This window comes from Myotis yumanensis, unplaced genomic scaffold (genome assembly GCF_028538775.1).
Source record: "Myotis yumanensis isolate MYYU_CA2020_CCGP unplaced genomic scaffold, mMyoYum1.0.hap1 SCAF_2, whole genome shotgun sequence".
Classification (NCBI taxonomy): Eukaryota; Metazoa; Chordata; class Mammalia; order Chiroptera; family Vespertilionidae; genus Myotis; species Myotis yumanensis.
The window spans coordinates 43,723,563-43,739,813 of NW_027223753.1; the positions used below are offsets into that span (position 1 = coordinate 43,723,563).

The following is a 16,251-nucleotide window of genomic DNA, read 5'->3' on the forward strand; positions in this document are numbered from 1 at the left end:
GGTCGCGACCTCTTTGGGGGTCGAACAACCCTTTCACAGGGGTTGCCTAAATACATCCTGCATATCAGATATTTACATTACAGTTCATAACAGTAGCAAAATTACAGTTATGAAGTAGCAACGAAAATAATTTTATGGTTGGGGGTTACCACAACATGAGGAACTGTATTAAAGGGTTGCGGCATTAGGAAGGTTGAGAACCACTGCAATAGACAGATCTCTCAATTAGGTTTACCTATGTGAGGCTCACAGAATGAGAAGACTTTAGAGGCAGAGAGGGAAATGACATATCATCAATTATCTACTAGTATTCCTTGCCATTTATGTTTTATGTTCCTAAACATACTATAAAAATGAATACACATATCATAAAGGAAACTAATCATCCAGAAAAAAATGAAACAGATACAAAATTCAAAGGTTAATTTTGTACCATTAATTTATCTTTTCTTTAAAAAAAAAAGTAAAGAATCAACCCTACAACAAAAAAACTCTTGTTCTTGAAACAAATCTAAATTTTATCTGTGCTCCAAGAATTTATTTTTATGTTTCAATGGTTTTTAAGGGATTTGCTTCTGCTAGTCTGGCTTTTTAAAGATTTACATTGTGGTTCCTCTAGAAATGAAGGGAACATCTTTAAATCTTGTTTGGTTTGAATGAATAGATAGTTAATCCCCATCAAACGTTTCTTTAGAAAATCGTGTTTAAAACTGTTGTGGAATTTAGCTATCCGGGCTGACTCTTAGGGTAGGGTGTTTTCATCCCAGTTGTTACAGCCTCAGAGGTCAGCCAAGGTAACCATTTATTTTAAATCGTCTTTTGTTTCAGATTTCCTGTTGAGTTTTTTTTTTTAACCATTTCAGAAAGCACCCAGTTGTTGTGTCATAGCTTTCCATAACCTCTAGATTCAAACCAAAAAAAAACACCAAAAACTACATAACTAAATGACTATACCCTCCCACGGAAACTCTAACCAGAGCAGAATATGAAAGTAGACATCATATTTTTTAATCACAATGAAACTCATGTTTAGACTTCTGTTACCAAATACCTTCTATTTATGACACTTTGCTTTTTTTGTTTTTGTTTCCTCAGGACATTTGGGCTTCCAGGACAGTTTTGTCACATCAGGTGTTTTTAGTGTGACTGAGCTAGTAAGAGTGTCACAGAGTAAGTATAAATTTGCTTTGATTTGGTACAGATTTGCTTTTGGTTTGTGCTTACTTTCTGCCTCGGCCTCCTGGAGACATAAATAGCTTTCAGAATCCCCTTTTCACTCACCCATTGGAAGACTTTTGCCACGCAGTTTATTTAAGAGCCAAGAATTTAAATCAGGAAAATTTGATGTCATTTTAATGTGAAACATATGGAAAGAACTGAAATCCTGAGTGTTTCACATATTCCTTAGTTTATAGTGTGAACCTGGTTTTAAAAAATCCTGAGGCTTCCCTGATTTCTAAAAATTCTGCAATTAAAAAAATACTGGGTTTGACCTTTAAAGAATGCTAATGCCCTCAGCAGGAGTGACACAGGACAGCATGATCATTACCAGCTTGTCAATAATCACCAACAACAGTGAATTAAGAGTACCTGTCACCACCCTGTTCCATTGATCAAAAGGTCATTGATTGTATTTTTGCTATGAAATAATCCAGACAGTCCAAGGAGAAGGTATAGGATTCTCTCTCTCTCTCTCTCTCTCTCTCTCTCTCACACACACACACACACAGTTGCCTTCCCCTAAAAACGTATTTTTGTTTTTATTTAAAAGCATACCTATAATGACTATGATGTTTGAGCACCTAGTAACAGAAAGAAAAAACATATATCAAATATTACAATTTTTATCCCCCTCCTACTTCAAAATATCACTTGTAGGTAAAATATACATTGTCAAAATTGGTTTCAAGTCGAAATAAATCATTTTTGGGATCAGGTGAAGTAAAAGAAAAATCTTTTATTTTCAAGTTCATGCCCCCCCCTCGCCCCCATTCCCTGTGTTACTATCTGAGAACATTGACCGAGCAAACCAGTCAATCTCATGACAAGATGCCCGGTCAAGCAGGCCAAGCCATCCTGATCTTACAATTTGGATTCTGTCTGTTCTTATTTCTTAAGGCTAGAAGACTCTTAAGAATCCAAAAATGGGGAGACAAGGTGGGGGCAGGAGAGCAGGGGTAGAGGGTTAGACAGAGAGTGACTTTTGAGTATTCACTATCTGCCAGGCACTGTGCTAGGTCTTCACGTAGGTAGCATAAGTTAATCCTTGCAATAAACATGTCAGATAAGAAATCACTCTCATTTTTACAAATGAGTTAAATTACAGGTCTACTGAAGTCATTTACCCAAAGTCAAACAGTAGGTAAATGGTTAAGCTAAGTCTGTGTAATGCTAGAATCTAGACTGGCCCAAGGGAACTTGAACTCTACAATGTGAGGCTACATGGAAAATAGCAGAAAAGTAACTATGGATGTTAGAATTCTGGTAGTCAGGGACCCTTGGTTGATGCAGGGCTGTCCAGGGGGGAGAGGGGGGTGGAAACCTAAGGAATAAGTCATTAGGAGCAGCAGGTTGTGAGGTAGAAGGGAGAAGTTTCTGTCATAGTATGAAGTATGCTTAAAGTAGCACCCAGTGAAGTAGAGACTAGGTTGCTTTATTAATTTGGAGGATATATGCTGTCCTAGCATAGCTAACTAGCCAGTTATTTGACATAGACAAATAAGGATGCATAGACAAATAGACACACACACACACACACACACACACACACACACACACACAACCACTAGCTCACATTTTTCTTGTAATTTTAATAATAAAAGTAATAAAGACTGACATATCAGAGTATAACTGTCATAGTGACATTATAGAGAAATATATTGACTGAGCCCTTACTACAGTCCAAACAGCCTCAAGTGAAAATCCTTTGAACTCTAAGATCGGAGCACTAGACCTTTTTAATCTACCCTGGCTGCTGTAATGCTTACATTTAATCTTCATTATCATCAGTGTCTGAGGCCTGGGGTTGTATGAGAAGGCTCACGCTGCTCAGAACCATCATCAGAATCTTGTCCTTCTTCCTGTATATCCCTTTAAGGTCTTATATCCCAGGGCTTATCAGTTCCAAGCTTGATTGGACCTCCATGCAGTGTGTGATGGTGTGGTTGCCAAATGAATTCTAAAACTGCCTTCATGAGTGCCAGAGGGTATGGCTGGACCTCAGATTGAATTTGCAGAGGGACCTGGTTTTGTTTCCTGTCGCTGCTTAGGGGCTTGTGTTGCTGATGCCTGGCATCGTGAGCGGCCTTCAGCTCTCCAGTGCTTTCTGATTCTGCACACTGCTGTGTAATCGCTCTAGGACTCACTCACACATGGCCTCATGCTGACTGAATCTGTTTGGCAAGAGTGGGACTGGGCTGTGTCAGCTAAACTGTGGCTTCAGGCCAAACTGCCATCCAGAGCCCCCTCCCTCTTACAGATCTTTAATCCAGGTTTGTCAGGGTGTATGTCTCAAGGTTGCCTTGGTGGTTGGAGTAAGGATCCCCCAGCTCAGGTTTCATCACCCACACACCTTTCTGAAAGACTTAACACTCAAGCCACACGAAGGAGTCAAAATCTTTAACTACTCCTCACAATGCTGACCCCTTGCCCAGGCTGGAAGAACTAAGCATCTGCATTAGAGGTGCAGCAGACACTTTTTACAGATGAGTGGGGCTGGGTGCATTCTGCAACCTTGAAATAGAAATAAGCTAACTGGCACATAAGTTGATTAATGCATAATGTTAGTGCTGTTAAGAGCATGATTCAACACTAATATGAACAATTATAGTAGCTAGAATTCCCAAGCATGCACCTTGTACTGGGAATTGTGCTAGGCACTTTGTAAACATTATCTCATTCATTCCTCCCATGGTCACTGTTATTGTCCCTTTTTACAGATGCAGGAGACCATGATACTCTAAGACAGTGGTTCTCAACCTTCTGGCCCTTTATATACAGTTCCTCATGTTGTGACCCAACCATAAAATTATTTTCGTTGCTACTTCATAACTGTAATGTTGCTACTGTTATGAATTATAATGTAAATATCTGATATGCAGGATGGTCTTAGGCGATCCCTGTGAAAGGGTCGTTCGACCACCAAAGGGGTCGCGACCCACAGGTTGAGAACTGCTGCTCTAAGAGGTTAAGAAACTTGCTCTTTTTACCTTGCTACACTCAGCTAACTGAATGCAGATATTTTGTCATGACTTCTCCTATACCTGCATTATAGAACTAAACAGAATCCAAAGATTCTGTGTTTTTATTAAATAACTAGAGGCCCAATGCATGAAAATTCGTGCAAGAGTAGGCCTTCCTTCCCCTGGCTGCCAGCACTGGCTTCCCTCCGGCACCTGGGACCTGGGCTGCTTCCCTCCTCCGGCCGCCTGCAGGCACCTGGGACATGGGCTGCTTCCCTTGGGCCACCCGCAGGCACCCAGAACCCGGGCTGGCTTCCCTCCAGCCCTGGCTTCGTCAGGAAGGACATCCGGAATGATGTCCGGTCTAATTAGCATATTACCCTTTCATTATTATAGATCATTTCTTGTTAGAGTTGATAAACTTTTAGATTACTGTTGTGTGCATTAAAAAAGGTTAAAACTATTTTCAGGTAGAACAAAACAAGTAAGACACTTAGATTTCCCCCATGGGTTTGTTTTAAAAAAATGAATAGTATTTTAAAGCAGCTTTAGTTTTATGGTTTTAGATTAACAAAGTACGGAATTTCAATATACCTGCTAAATAGTTTTCCCTATTAACATCTTTTGTTAGTGTGGTACATTTGTTACAACTGGTGAGCTTATATTGACACATTATATTAACTAAAGTCCATAGTTTACATTAGGATTCACTCTTTGTGTTATACATTTATGTGTTTTGACAAATGTATAATGACATGTCTGCCTTATTATAGTATTATACAGAACACTTCCCTAAAAATCACCTGTACTCCATCTGTTTATTTCCCACTCCCCTAATCAGTGATCTTCTAAGTCTTTCTGTAGTTTTCACTTTTACCTGGATGTTTTCCATGGCCTCAGTGTCTTAGAATTTCTTCACTGTGTTGCAGATGTTTTCTCAACACCTTCTTATCTGTCCCAGCCCCACCCAGTCCCCCAACCACACCTAACTATGACCAAATATATAGTCTGGAAATTTCTCACTAATGGTGGCCTTGGCTTGAAAGTTTTCCCTTATCCTGGCCTCTTTAGCATTCAATTTTTGAATTTGCTAATATAAATATTTACTTTCCCCACCGGTTCCAGTTAGTTTCTGTTTTTAGTTTTCCTCCTTTTCAATTTAATAGAGGAGGGAGGTGCTATTTCAGTATTTCCACATGAGGATTCACTGAAATAACGATGTGCTAAGTTTGTTGTTTATAATCGTGTTACTACAGGGTGGCAATGGCAGAGAAAGTCAAGAGAAAGCTGCTGGCTTAGCCTCACACATTCAGAGGTGAGAGTCGGCAACAAGGTTATTGTATTGATTAGATGCATAGAGCTGTTGGAGTCTCCCACTAATTCCCTTCTCACCCTTAACCTCCTGCCTTTTCTTTTTTTCTTTTCTGTTTTTGCATTATCTAGAGTTCATGAAAGGCAAGAAAGGAGAGTCCTGTTTGTCTTAGCAGCAAAGCAAGTGCTATAGCATAAGAGTAAATGTATGTTTGTTTTCCCCCAGGTGATAGGACCATCTGAAAGTTGTCTTAGTTTTTTATTACTTTCTTCCCTGGGAGAGAGGAGCACTGCTCAGACTATCAGACTACTAGACACTGTGCCGGAGGAGAGAAGAGACGGCCTCTCTGCTTTGGGGGAGTGGCTGACCAATGCTAACACTGTGGTTCGCAGTCGCCAACCTTGTTTGAGTGTGGTACTGTGAGGAAAGAGACAGGAACCATCTGTTGAAATGGCTCTTACATGATGCTGCGCTTTCAAACAAAGCCTTCCAGCAGCATTTCAGATGGGTCTCTCTCTCATAAAGTTGCCACAAAGAGAGCCCACTCTACGAGCTGCTAAATGGTGCTCTTCAGTAGCTCTCTGGGTCAGCACCCACTCTTGTTTATTTTGCACCAGTGTTTCCCTCCAGGTGTGTGCCTTGAGGCTGTCAAATACCCTTCCTGGTATGAACCCAGAAAATCCTCCCCAAAATCCACTTCTTCTGCCCATTTCCTCCTAAAGTGCTGACTATTTTACTTGAAGCTGGTGGAGCGACTCTGAAACCCTAAATACTTCGCTGGGAAAGAGGAAAACCGCAAATACACACAAGCCATTGTGACTCTGGCCTGGCGGGTTCTAGTTTTCCAGGCAGCGGTTTGTACACCCGAGCCGGCTGCAAGGGTTAAGTAAACTTGGTGGCTGGGGATGACTTCATGGCCCTGGAATTTTGAAAAGCCAGGGTTCTCAGTACACTGTGGCCAGCCTTAGAGTCTTTGGGTGTGAAAACCGCTCTCAGTTACCCAGACTGATTTTTGGTTCCTGTTGCACTGCTGCAGAATCTATTAAAATCCAGCAGCTGAATTGTCCTGGCTCTGCCACAAAGCTGGGCTGCTGGGTGGCTCCAGGATTCCCAAGCTGTTTGTCAATGGAGAGTGGGAGTGAATGGAGCCAGGCATATGCCTCAGCCTGGCATGAGGTGGCACCCTAGTGGCTGTTTTCTGCCTTAGAAATGCGTACTATTTCTATCTGTATTCTCAGATAGGAATTGTAGTTAAGACCCAGATTGTAGTTCATTTTTAAACTGCTTTTTTTAAGCCTCGAGGTCCTCTGTGTGTGTTTGAGCACCCACAGCCACACCCTTGGGATTTTCTGGCTTATTTAGTATGAACTATTGGCAATATTCTAAATATTTTAACCTGACATAATGGAGCTACTACAGCAGAAATAACTCAGCTACAAGGTACAATAAGAAAATGAAGCTCTTTGATAGGAACAAACCCAAACTTGAATATTAAAAAATGTTTATGCAGGAAAGGTCTCATCAGGAAATTGAGGATGTAGGATAGAGATTCCAGGCGCCCAGTCCTGTAGGGTGCCTTTTACATAGTTGCAGTGCTTTAGATCTTGAGTAAAGTGAAATAGATTAGACACTTTCTTTTCTGAACAAGGGGCCTGTTCTCCTCTGTTAAGTAACATGATAGCTATGATCATTGCATGGAAATTAATTTTAAAAGTCGGTTAGATTCTTAAGCAAGCTCTTCTTTTGAAAGAAATCATATGGGCTTGAGCATTAAAGGAAGAAACAAAAAGATTATAATAAAAAATGGACTGCAGCCCTAGCACAAGCAGTGGCTGTGACCTTGCCTTTGTTTGCCATTACACAATCCAATGGCAGTACACTCAAACTATGCTCTCGATCAATATCCTATTAAAGCAGCACAAAAAGTCTCCATAAACTTAGTGGTTAGCTATGTTTATAAATGGAACTCGGCATAATTAGATGGTCAATAGCAGGCTCTACTAGTAATTTTAAAATGAACATCACACACTTTCCATCTGTAGAAGTCAATGGCTCCTCTTCCAGAGTTTTTAAAGAAAATCTGTTAAGTTATAGAACAGAAAGTACTGATCAGCTCTATATATATTTTTTTCACTTTAGCTGTCTAAACCACCTTATCCTGAATATATTATGACATTGTAAATGTTTAATTTTCTAGTTTTAATCAACCTCTCTGAGAGAGAGAAAATTTTAAATACTCTTAGGGAGACAAATGCCAGTCTGGCTGGCTTAATTTAGTGGGTTTCCCCTACTATATTCCAATAAATTTTCAAAGTAAATGCTGAAGTTGAATTAGTTCAAAAATATATTTTGTTGTATAATTTATTTTTTAAAAAAATGTTGGACATATTTGGGGCAAATATTGGGACAGTAAAGCTGGCAGTAAATGGAAAGGGCTGGTAGAAATTTTTGTCCCACTGATCTTTCTTCTGAATCCCAGCTCACAGTATGGGCTGCCAAATCTGATGTTTCCTATCCTCACCTAAGAGAGGAAGAGCCACGTAAAGTGAGAGGTGTCCCACCTTACCTGTACATTGAAATGTGCATATACCTTTTGTTTGATTGTCCCAGCAGTGGTGGTGTGACCACCATGACAGCTGAAATTAGAACTTTGGCAAGAACAAGCTCGTGACATCAGCAGATTCATCAGTCAGTGTCACGCACCAAGCCCAGGCCTTCCTGTTGCACTCATGTTCCCACAGCCTTCCTGGTCAGAGCTGGCAGTGAGACTTCTCATGGCAGGACTTAGGGGGCCTTTTGTTCTGTTCTTAGCTAAAGCTGCTGCTAAATTTACCAAACTATGAACATTTTTATTGTAAAAATTTGACTCAGGCAGAAGCAGAAAACGTAACACCTTGATGTAAATACTGATTTGTTATCATGATCAGTATTTGTGTGTTCATCTCTTTCTAATCTTTCCTAGGTAACTGGTTGGTTATGCTGCCTATGTATAATATATTATATATATTATATAAAATCTATATACAAGATGGCAGCATGGGATCATAAAACAGTCCAGGATATAGGGTTGGTAATTTAGCCCCACCACTTATTAACTATATGACTTTGGGCAATATGTATCCCTTGTAGCTATGTCCTCCTCATAGGTAACAATCATTCATTCGATCAACAAATATTTATTAAGTGCTAACTGTGTTCTGGGTCTAAGTCTGAACGCTAGAAATAGGAACACCTCTCAGGTGTTTTCAGGATTAAAGCAAGAGAATGTCAAGTGTCTAGCATATAGTAGGTACTCAATGGTGAATTGTTATGATTACTATTGAGCAGAGCCTCTGTCCCTGATCTCTCACTGTGTGCTCAGAGCTGATTCTTGAGCTAACCACACTATCAGAAAATCTATTAAAAATGTGTGTGTCTATATGCATTTTGTGTGTCTATAAATTAAGAAGGGCCAATTTTAGAATTTATGTTCCAAAAATCAATTTATTAGAAGAACTATCATAGTGACCCCTTCAGAATTAATAACTCTGGTAGAATAAGAGCATGCCAATACTAGATCTAATTCATCTGCTTTAGGAAGCCAGAAAATTCTTACTCCTCAAGTTTTCAGCCAAAGCCTATGCTTCTGCTTTATTCTGGAATTTTTCTCTTCATGGGTATCTAATGGATAACAAGATGTTTAAAATTTTCAATCTAACACTGACATAAATAATTTTTGAAGTGACTAACCACATCGTGGTCTCTTAAATTATGAACATCAGAATTCCCTGTGGTCCAGCCAGTGTGACTCAGTGGTTGAATGTCAACCCATGAACCAGGAGGTCATGGTTCAATTCCAGTTCAGGACACATGCCAGGATTGTGGGCTCAATCCCCAGTAGGGGGGATGGAGGAGGCAGTCAGTTGATGATTCTCTTTCATCATTGATGTTTCTATCTTTCTCACCCTCTCCCTTCCTTTCTCTGAAATCAATTAAAAAAAATTCCCCATGAGTAACTAGAGTTCATTACTGACAAAGTCATTTTTAGTTACCCTTTATTTATGCACTCATAACGCTCAATATTTTAAGAACAGATATTCATATCTAATATGTAATAATAGAGAACTAAAAGACATTTTTTTAAGATTTCTAAAAGCCTGACAGAGTCTTAATTACCTCACAACAAGACCACAACTGTTACTGAGATTTGGGCTAGACTATATTATTGTAGCTACCTCGACTCCAAAGATTGTGGTAGGTGACTTTGTAGGCATCTCTGGGATTAAGTTGGTAGAGTCCACGCTCAGCAAAGCCACTCATTACGTCACATGCTGGAACTGACTTAATCTAGTACAGTTATGGCGAACCTTTTGAGCTCGGCGTGTCAGCATTTTGAAAAACCCTAACTTAACTCTGGTGTCGTGTCACATATAGAAATTTTTTGATATTTGCAATCATAGTAAAACAAAGATTTATATTTTTGATATTTATTTTATATATTTAAATGCCATTTAACAAAGAAAAATCAACCAAAAAAATGAGTTCGCGTGTCATAGGTTCGCCATCACTGATCTAGTATATGATTAATGTGAGTACATATTAGGATTTTTCAATAGATGGAAGAGAAAAAAATTAAACAGTTAAGGGTGAAAATTTTGAGAATTATTATTGTAGACAGTTGGATGTGTAGATTGTTGGGGTAGGGCTCTGTTGGTGTAGTTTGGTTTCCTGATAGCTAATGGTCAGATAGTCCCAGTGCACTCTTGGTTAAGGAGCTTATGTTTAGAAGCCCTTCCCTGGTTTATAGATCATTGTGGTGAAAAGACCTCTTAGGCCATCAAATCCATCCCCTGTCAGGGAAGACTTAATCCCATGGCCGAGGCTGCATCAGATACTAAGCGGGTACCACATTTGACCTCAACCAAAAGCTAAGATGAGAGGATACTCTAAAATGCAGAAAATCAATTTCAGTCCCAAAGGCAGAAGCCACTAATGCAGGAGATCCGTCAGCATTGCTCACCCCCCGTGGATGGCTCTGCTAGACCCAGCGCCAGGCCCTTTATCCAGGGAAGCATTGGCGGACATTTGTATCTCCAAAGACCTATAAAAGGAGGAGGACGAGACCCAGCTTTGCCAGCTAAGTGGTAGGTGACAATATTCTTCTATTTAAATCTTGTTGAATTCCTCTCCCCAGTAATTGGTGACAAAGGAAGAATGGAGAGACCGGAAATGTAGGGGTTTTTTTTTACCTTTGTTTCTTTGGGCAGATAGAGTTATCTGGGTTCAAATCCCTGCTCTGCCACTTATTTAGCTGTGTGATCTTGATCATGTTAAATGATCACAGCTAATTTTCTCATTTGTCAATGAGAATAATCAAGATAGATATTTCATATAGAGATGTAGCAAGGAAGAAATTCAGGTAAAACACCCCGCACATTGTCTGGACATAATAAGTGCTCAATAAATATTACTTGTTAGCTGTTTTTCATTGGCAAGCTCATATAATTTTAGTTCTGAAAGTTCAGTAAATATTTGTTGCATGTAAATATATGAAGCATCCTGCACTGGGTGCTGAGGAGAATACAGAAATGAGTAGGAAATAGTCCTTTCTTTTAGAGCAAAGATCTAAGTTTCTTAATATCTAAGACTGAGCTTTCTTTAAAGTGCCTGGACACATTTATTTTACAAACTGAACTCACAGTAATTATCTATCAAAGATAAACAATCTTCAAGGTTCAGAGTGGGAAGAAGATAGTATCAGTGATCTGATCCTATTTTAGTAAAAGGAAACTTTTTTTTAAGAAGCTCCTGCCACCACACACACACACACACACACACACACACACACACGCGCATTTTGTAAGTTGTGTCCTCAAAACATGGATGTGTAAAAACGGTGATCTCTCTGTGTTAGCAGATACCTTTGATAGGGTTAAACCATTCTACTGGCTTTTGGCACCTGATGCCACATTTCAAAAAAGCATTGCTCGAATCTGATAATAGCAGGGAAGTTCATTTTCACATAGAGGGGAATCCTGGTTTTAGTTCAGTGCCTTTTATGTTTTCAGTCTGGAAAACCATCCCCCTAGCCTGCATTTGGTCAGACCTTTCAGAAAGCAAGGGTTGAAAAAGGAGATCAGCACATGGTTTGCAGGCCAGAAATCTGCTTGGCAAAGGAGTTGCTGAAGACTGTGGCGTACGAGCTGCAGAGAATGTACCTTTATGATTGATTTCCATTGAAGTCAGACTGACTGCAGTGTGGTCATTTTTCTAACCCGTAACTGCTCACACTGCAGCAGTCTGCTATCTGCAGGATGTCTGAATTATAACAGTCTATGTCCGTGTTACCTCTTACACAAATTACTTACCCTGCTTTCTTTTTCCATACAAATTCATCAGTTTTACAGCCCCTCGTAGGCACAGTCAGGAAACTCTGGCCAAAGCACAAATTGATAAAATGAGTTAATTTGACTACACTTATTATTTTTTTCTTTCTGAAAGCCCCCTCTCACAGGCAGTATTGAGGAAGTATATTATGGTAAAAGGAAGATAACAAAGGAGTTGAATTTTTTGCCATAAATTACTTTCCAAGATAATTCCTTTTAACGACGATTCCAGATTTGCTTGAGTTTTCATTACATTGTGCATTTTACAACTGTGCCTTTGATGGTAAGAAGAACAAGTATTTTCCCATGTTCTCTCCTTTTGTGCAGTGACATGGACTTTCTTACAAAGTCTTTGCCACTAGAATGCAAAACAACACGAAATTGTGCTGGGCCCATGGAACTGTGTGCTATTGTTGGACCTTAAACTACCCCCACAAACTCCCACTGTAATAAAGTACAAGTTCCCAAAGCCTCCGTGAGTACATAAATTATGTAATCTGGAGATAAAATAGCCCTCTTTATTTTTTGATAGTTATTTTATAAGTTGGAAATTGAGTGCTAAATCCTGATAGTCTTTTTTGGGGGGAGGGGGTACCTATAGGCCATTCTTTCTTAATCTTTAGTTGCCATGAAAATTTGAAAGAAGTGGCAACTATGATTGTTAATCTATAAAATGTAAACCTCACAAGGGCAGGGTTTTTATATACTTTGCCCACCAATGGATCTCAAGCATCTGGAACAGTGCCCAGCCTATTAAAAGTGCCCCATAAATATCTGTTGCATGTCATTGAACGCAGCCTCACAGAGGATATGTGCCATCAGCAATCAGCTGGCCACACCGGTCATTTAGCCAGTGCTGTCCGCCTATTCCTGTTGAACAAGTTGTAAACTCATTGCGCTCTCATCTCCCAGGGAAGAGCAGTTTGAAAATTTGGATAGAATTTTTTTTTCCATCATCCTCTCTTTCCAACAATACAAGCCTGAGCAGATTGTCTCTGGTGGATGGCAGAAGTTCAATAACCACAACCTTGTCCAACTACTAATGTGTACAGAAGAGCAGGTCATTAAGAGGGTTGGCTACTAAAGTAACCCCTTTCTTCCAATAGCCCGCATTACTATAATGATTCCTTAATAGCAAGCCATTTATTAAGAAATTACACAAAGACTACATTCTACTCATGACAGGGAAGGGGGGTGGGGATGACTTAGAAATAACATTGGAAGAAACAAAAGTTAACCTTTGGAGAAAAATTCCACAGTGGAACCAAATCCACACAAAGTTCAGGTTAGAGTAATTGCAATATTACTTAAGAAAGTTGAACAGTCAGTCCTCCTATGTGTATTTATGGATTTCTAAGTTTCATTGCGTTATTAAAGTTTGGGGGTGTCAGTGGAGAGAGGGTAATTATCTACTCTTCTTAATTCAGAGCATATTTATTGATCATCAGCAGTGTATACAGAACTGTAGTGAACTGTTTAGGAACACAAAAGAGGCTGTGGGATCTGTGGGATTAGTCATCTGGTATAACCCTCTGACTTTGTGAACTATGAAAGTTACTTAACCTCTTCCTGCTACAGTTCCTGCCTAGTGGTTGTTGTGAGGATTACATGGAATGATATGCTTAAAGCTCTTTGCCTAGTGTCTGGCCCACAAAGGACACTAAATAAATGTCAGCCTGTTATTGGGGTGGTATTGGCCATAACCAGTGGGTGGTGGTGGAAGTGGTGAGTTTTAATCTTTATCACTATTATTAGAATTATGAAGTCCAAAGAGTTTGATGACTTAACCAAATCACATAGATTATTGGCAGGGCTGGGACTCTAGACAGTCGCTCCCAGGCCCAGGCCAGCACCTTTTTTATGCCCTAGGGCAGCGGTCGCCAACCGGTGGTCCACGGACCACTGGTGGTCCATGAGGTCCAAAAGATTGGTGACTGCTGCCGTAGGGTGTCTATCTTTATAGCCCTCAAAATGCACTCAGTCTAGTTGGGGAGAAAATATTATGTATGAGATCATTAAAGAATGATAAGGCCTATGGTCAAGTACAGATGGAGCAAAATCAGGCTTCACATTATATACAGCAGGCGGAAAGCATTGTGAGTGGTCCAGTCCTGCCTTCACATCCCCATGTTTGACTTGCAGTGGCCCTGTGTAATCTCTCTAACACACCAGAAGGCAGTTAGTCATGAGCTTCGGAGCTCAGCATGGAATCCTAGGCAGACACTGGACAAGTCATCTCACCCTTGAAAACTTTTCGTTTCCTAATTTGCAGGATTTGTTACCAATATTAGCTAAGAAACACATTATATGAGTTATATTTATTTAATGGGTATTTTACATTTGTTAAAATAATATGATCATTTGCTTATTGATACCCTTTCATAGTGCACAACTGGAAACAGTCTTTTATACATGTGCACTCTCCTGGAAGAGGTGAAATATCCATTATAACAATTCTATTTCCTTGCTTGACAGCATTGTTTAGGCCTCTGTTCCCTCTTGCCAGGACCTAAATCAACCTACCAACTGATTTCTCCACCTCCAGAGTCTCAGTCCTCTTTCTTGTATATGGAATACTGTCGTCATATTGCCCTTCTTCAGATGCAACAGTTATCCTTTCCCTACTCACAAACTGTCATGGATCCCACAACTCACTTTATATCCTGTCTCCAAACTTACCCACATGCTTTGTCATTTGCCCAGAGACCCTCTCCTATCTCCTTCTCTGCATCTTTAAACCCTAACCATCCTTGAAGGCTTAGTTGAATTGCTAACTCTTTCTGAAACCAACCCTTGTTCTGATCCCACAGCCAGTGTGAGCCATTACTCCTTTGAACTTTCCTAACACAGTCCTTTTGTTTCCCCTTTGAGATGGGACCCATTCAGCATTGCATTAGATAGCCAGGTATTATTTTCATTCTACTAGGTTGTAAACCTTGCAGGGACAAAGACGTTATACGCCTTTTTATCATCCTAAGTTTAAGGCAAATATTGTATGTGAAAATCAAGGTGGTTGGGAGGAAGAGCGGAGTTTCCAGGGTCTGACATCCTTGAATCTTACTGCTGGTTCTCCTTCATTCCTCGTTACAGGGCTTAGTTCTTATCATCCAAAAAAATATACTTTCCAGAAGAGGTTGTTTTCAGGATTAAGTTAGATGTAATAAAGTACTTATCAAAACATGGCCCCACCAGTACTCAGAAAAGCCTGCCGAAAGCCCACCTTTTGGGTTCTTAGTTCAAAGTCTCTTCCTGTGCAGTTCACAGCACTGAGAATAGCTACCACTTTTGCAGGGATATGTGGTCAGTGCCCCCTGTCCTTAGATATGAGGCTTTCTCTTTGGCTGTCCCAGGATCACTGAATAAAAATCCATTCTGATAAACTGCCCTTCCATATGATACATACACACAGATGGACCAGGGGACGTTCCTCATAAGCCTGCTTTGAAGAAGGCAGAGTTTGGGTCTCTGTGTTATTAGGATTATTTAACCCAGGTTGTGAAACCCATTCTCATTTCAGAAATTCAGTGAGGTTTTAAAATTCAAGACACACATAATCAGTTTGCCAAGCTCTGAAGTTACTCACCAGAAGTCCAACAGACACTATGGGAAGTGTCACAATGCTGCCAGGCCACCTGCTGCTCTTGGCTAGGTGACAGCTACAGTGTACTGAGTGGTTCACAGGAAGTAAACATACGGGCAAGTTAGGGAACATTTCTGTGGGCTTAATTATCTTTTAAGCTTTCCAAGAGGTAGAACACTATATTTACATGTGTATTTTTCTTCCTTCACCTGTTCTGTCTCCCTTGACATTTTAAAAAGATAACCAGGGTAAAAGATACTTTTCCAGGGAAGAACATGATAGATAAAGTGTTAGATACAAGTGCAGCTGGATGTTCATGGTGAGGGAGAGGGCCTCAGACTCTGCCTCTCAGTGCCCTCCGGCCTGTTCCACCCGCATCTTGCTCTGTCTTTTCTTCCAAGAGTGAGAGCGTGGGCTCCTGAGGTTCCCTCCATGCTCAGGAGTGAAGCAGCTGCTCCGTCCAACTGAGGCATCAGCCCCATCCTGAAATTTGTGAAGGAGATTTAAGTTCAGACCTTGACACCGATCAGCCTTTCCCATCTTCTTTAGTTAATGAGAAATGTGGGTCTCAGAGCTCCATAAAGGCACAGCCATTAGTAAGTACCTATTATATACCAAGCTGCTAGTATATGAGATGATGGGTGATCCAGACCCGTGAAGGAATTATTGGCTCCCATAAAATATTATGAAATAAAATGGGGAAACATGCAGACAAATTTAATATAAAAAGCAAATTAGGGAGTGACTAGCAGAATTATTAATCAGAACTCCGTTTACACGTACAATCAAGCCTAACCATTTGTTTTTTAACTA

General features: G+C 40.1%; 1 protein-coding gene across 9 annotated transcripts in view; it reads left to right on the plus strand.

Annotated features, from left to right (window-relative positions):
- Positions 1-16,251, plus strand: part of NFIA (nuclear factor I A) — a 373,969-nt gene that overhangs the window by 245,567 nt on the left and 112,151 nt on the right. For all 9 annotated transcript variants that reach the window (XM_070405237.1, XM_070405243.1, XM_070405238.1 and 6 more), the window contains one exon: positions 1,096-1,170. In XM_070405237.1, the coding sequence (XP_070261338.1) occupies positions 1,096-1,170 (75 nt within the window). The remainder of the gene's footprint in view (positions 1-1,095; positions 1,171-16,251) is intronic.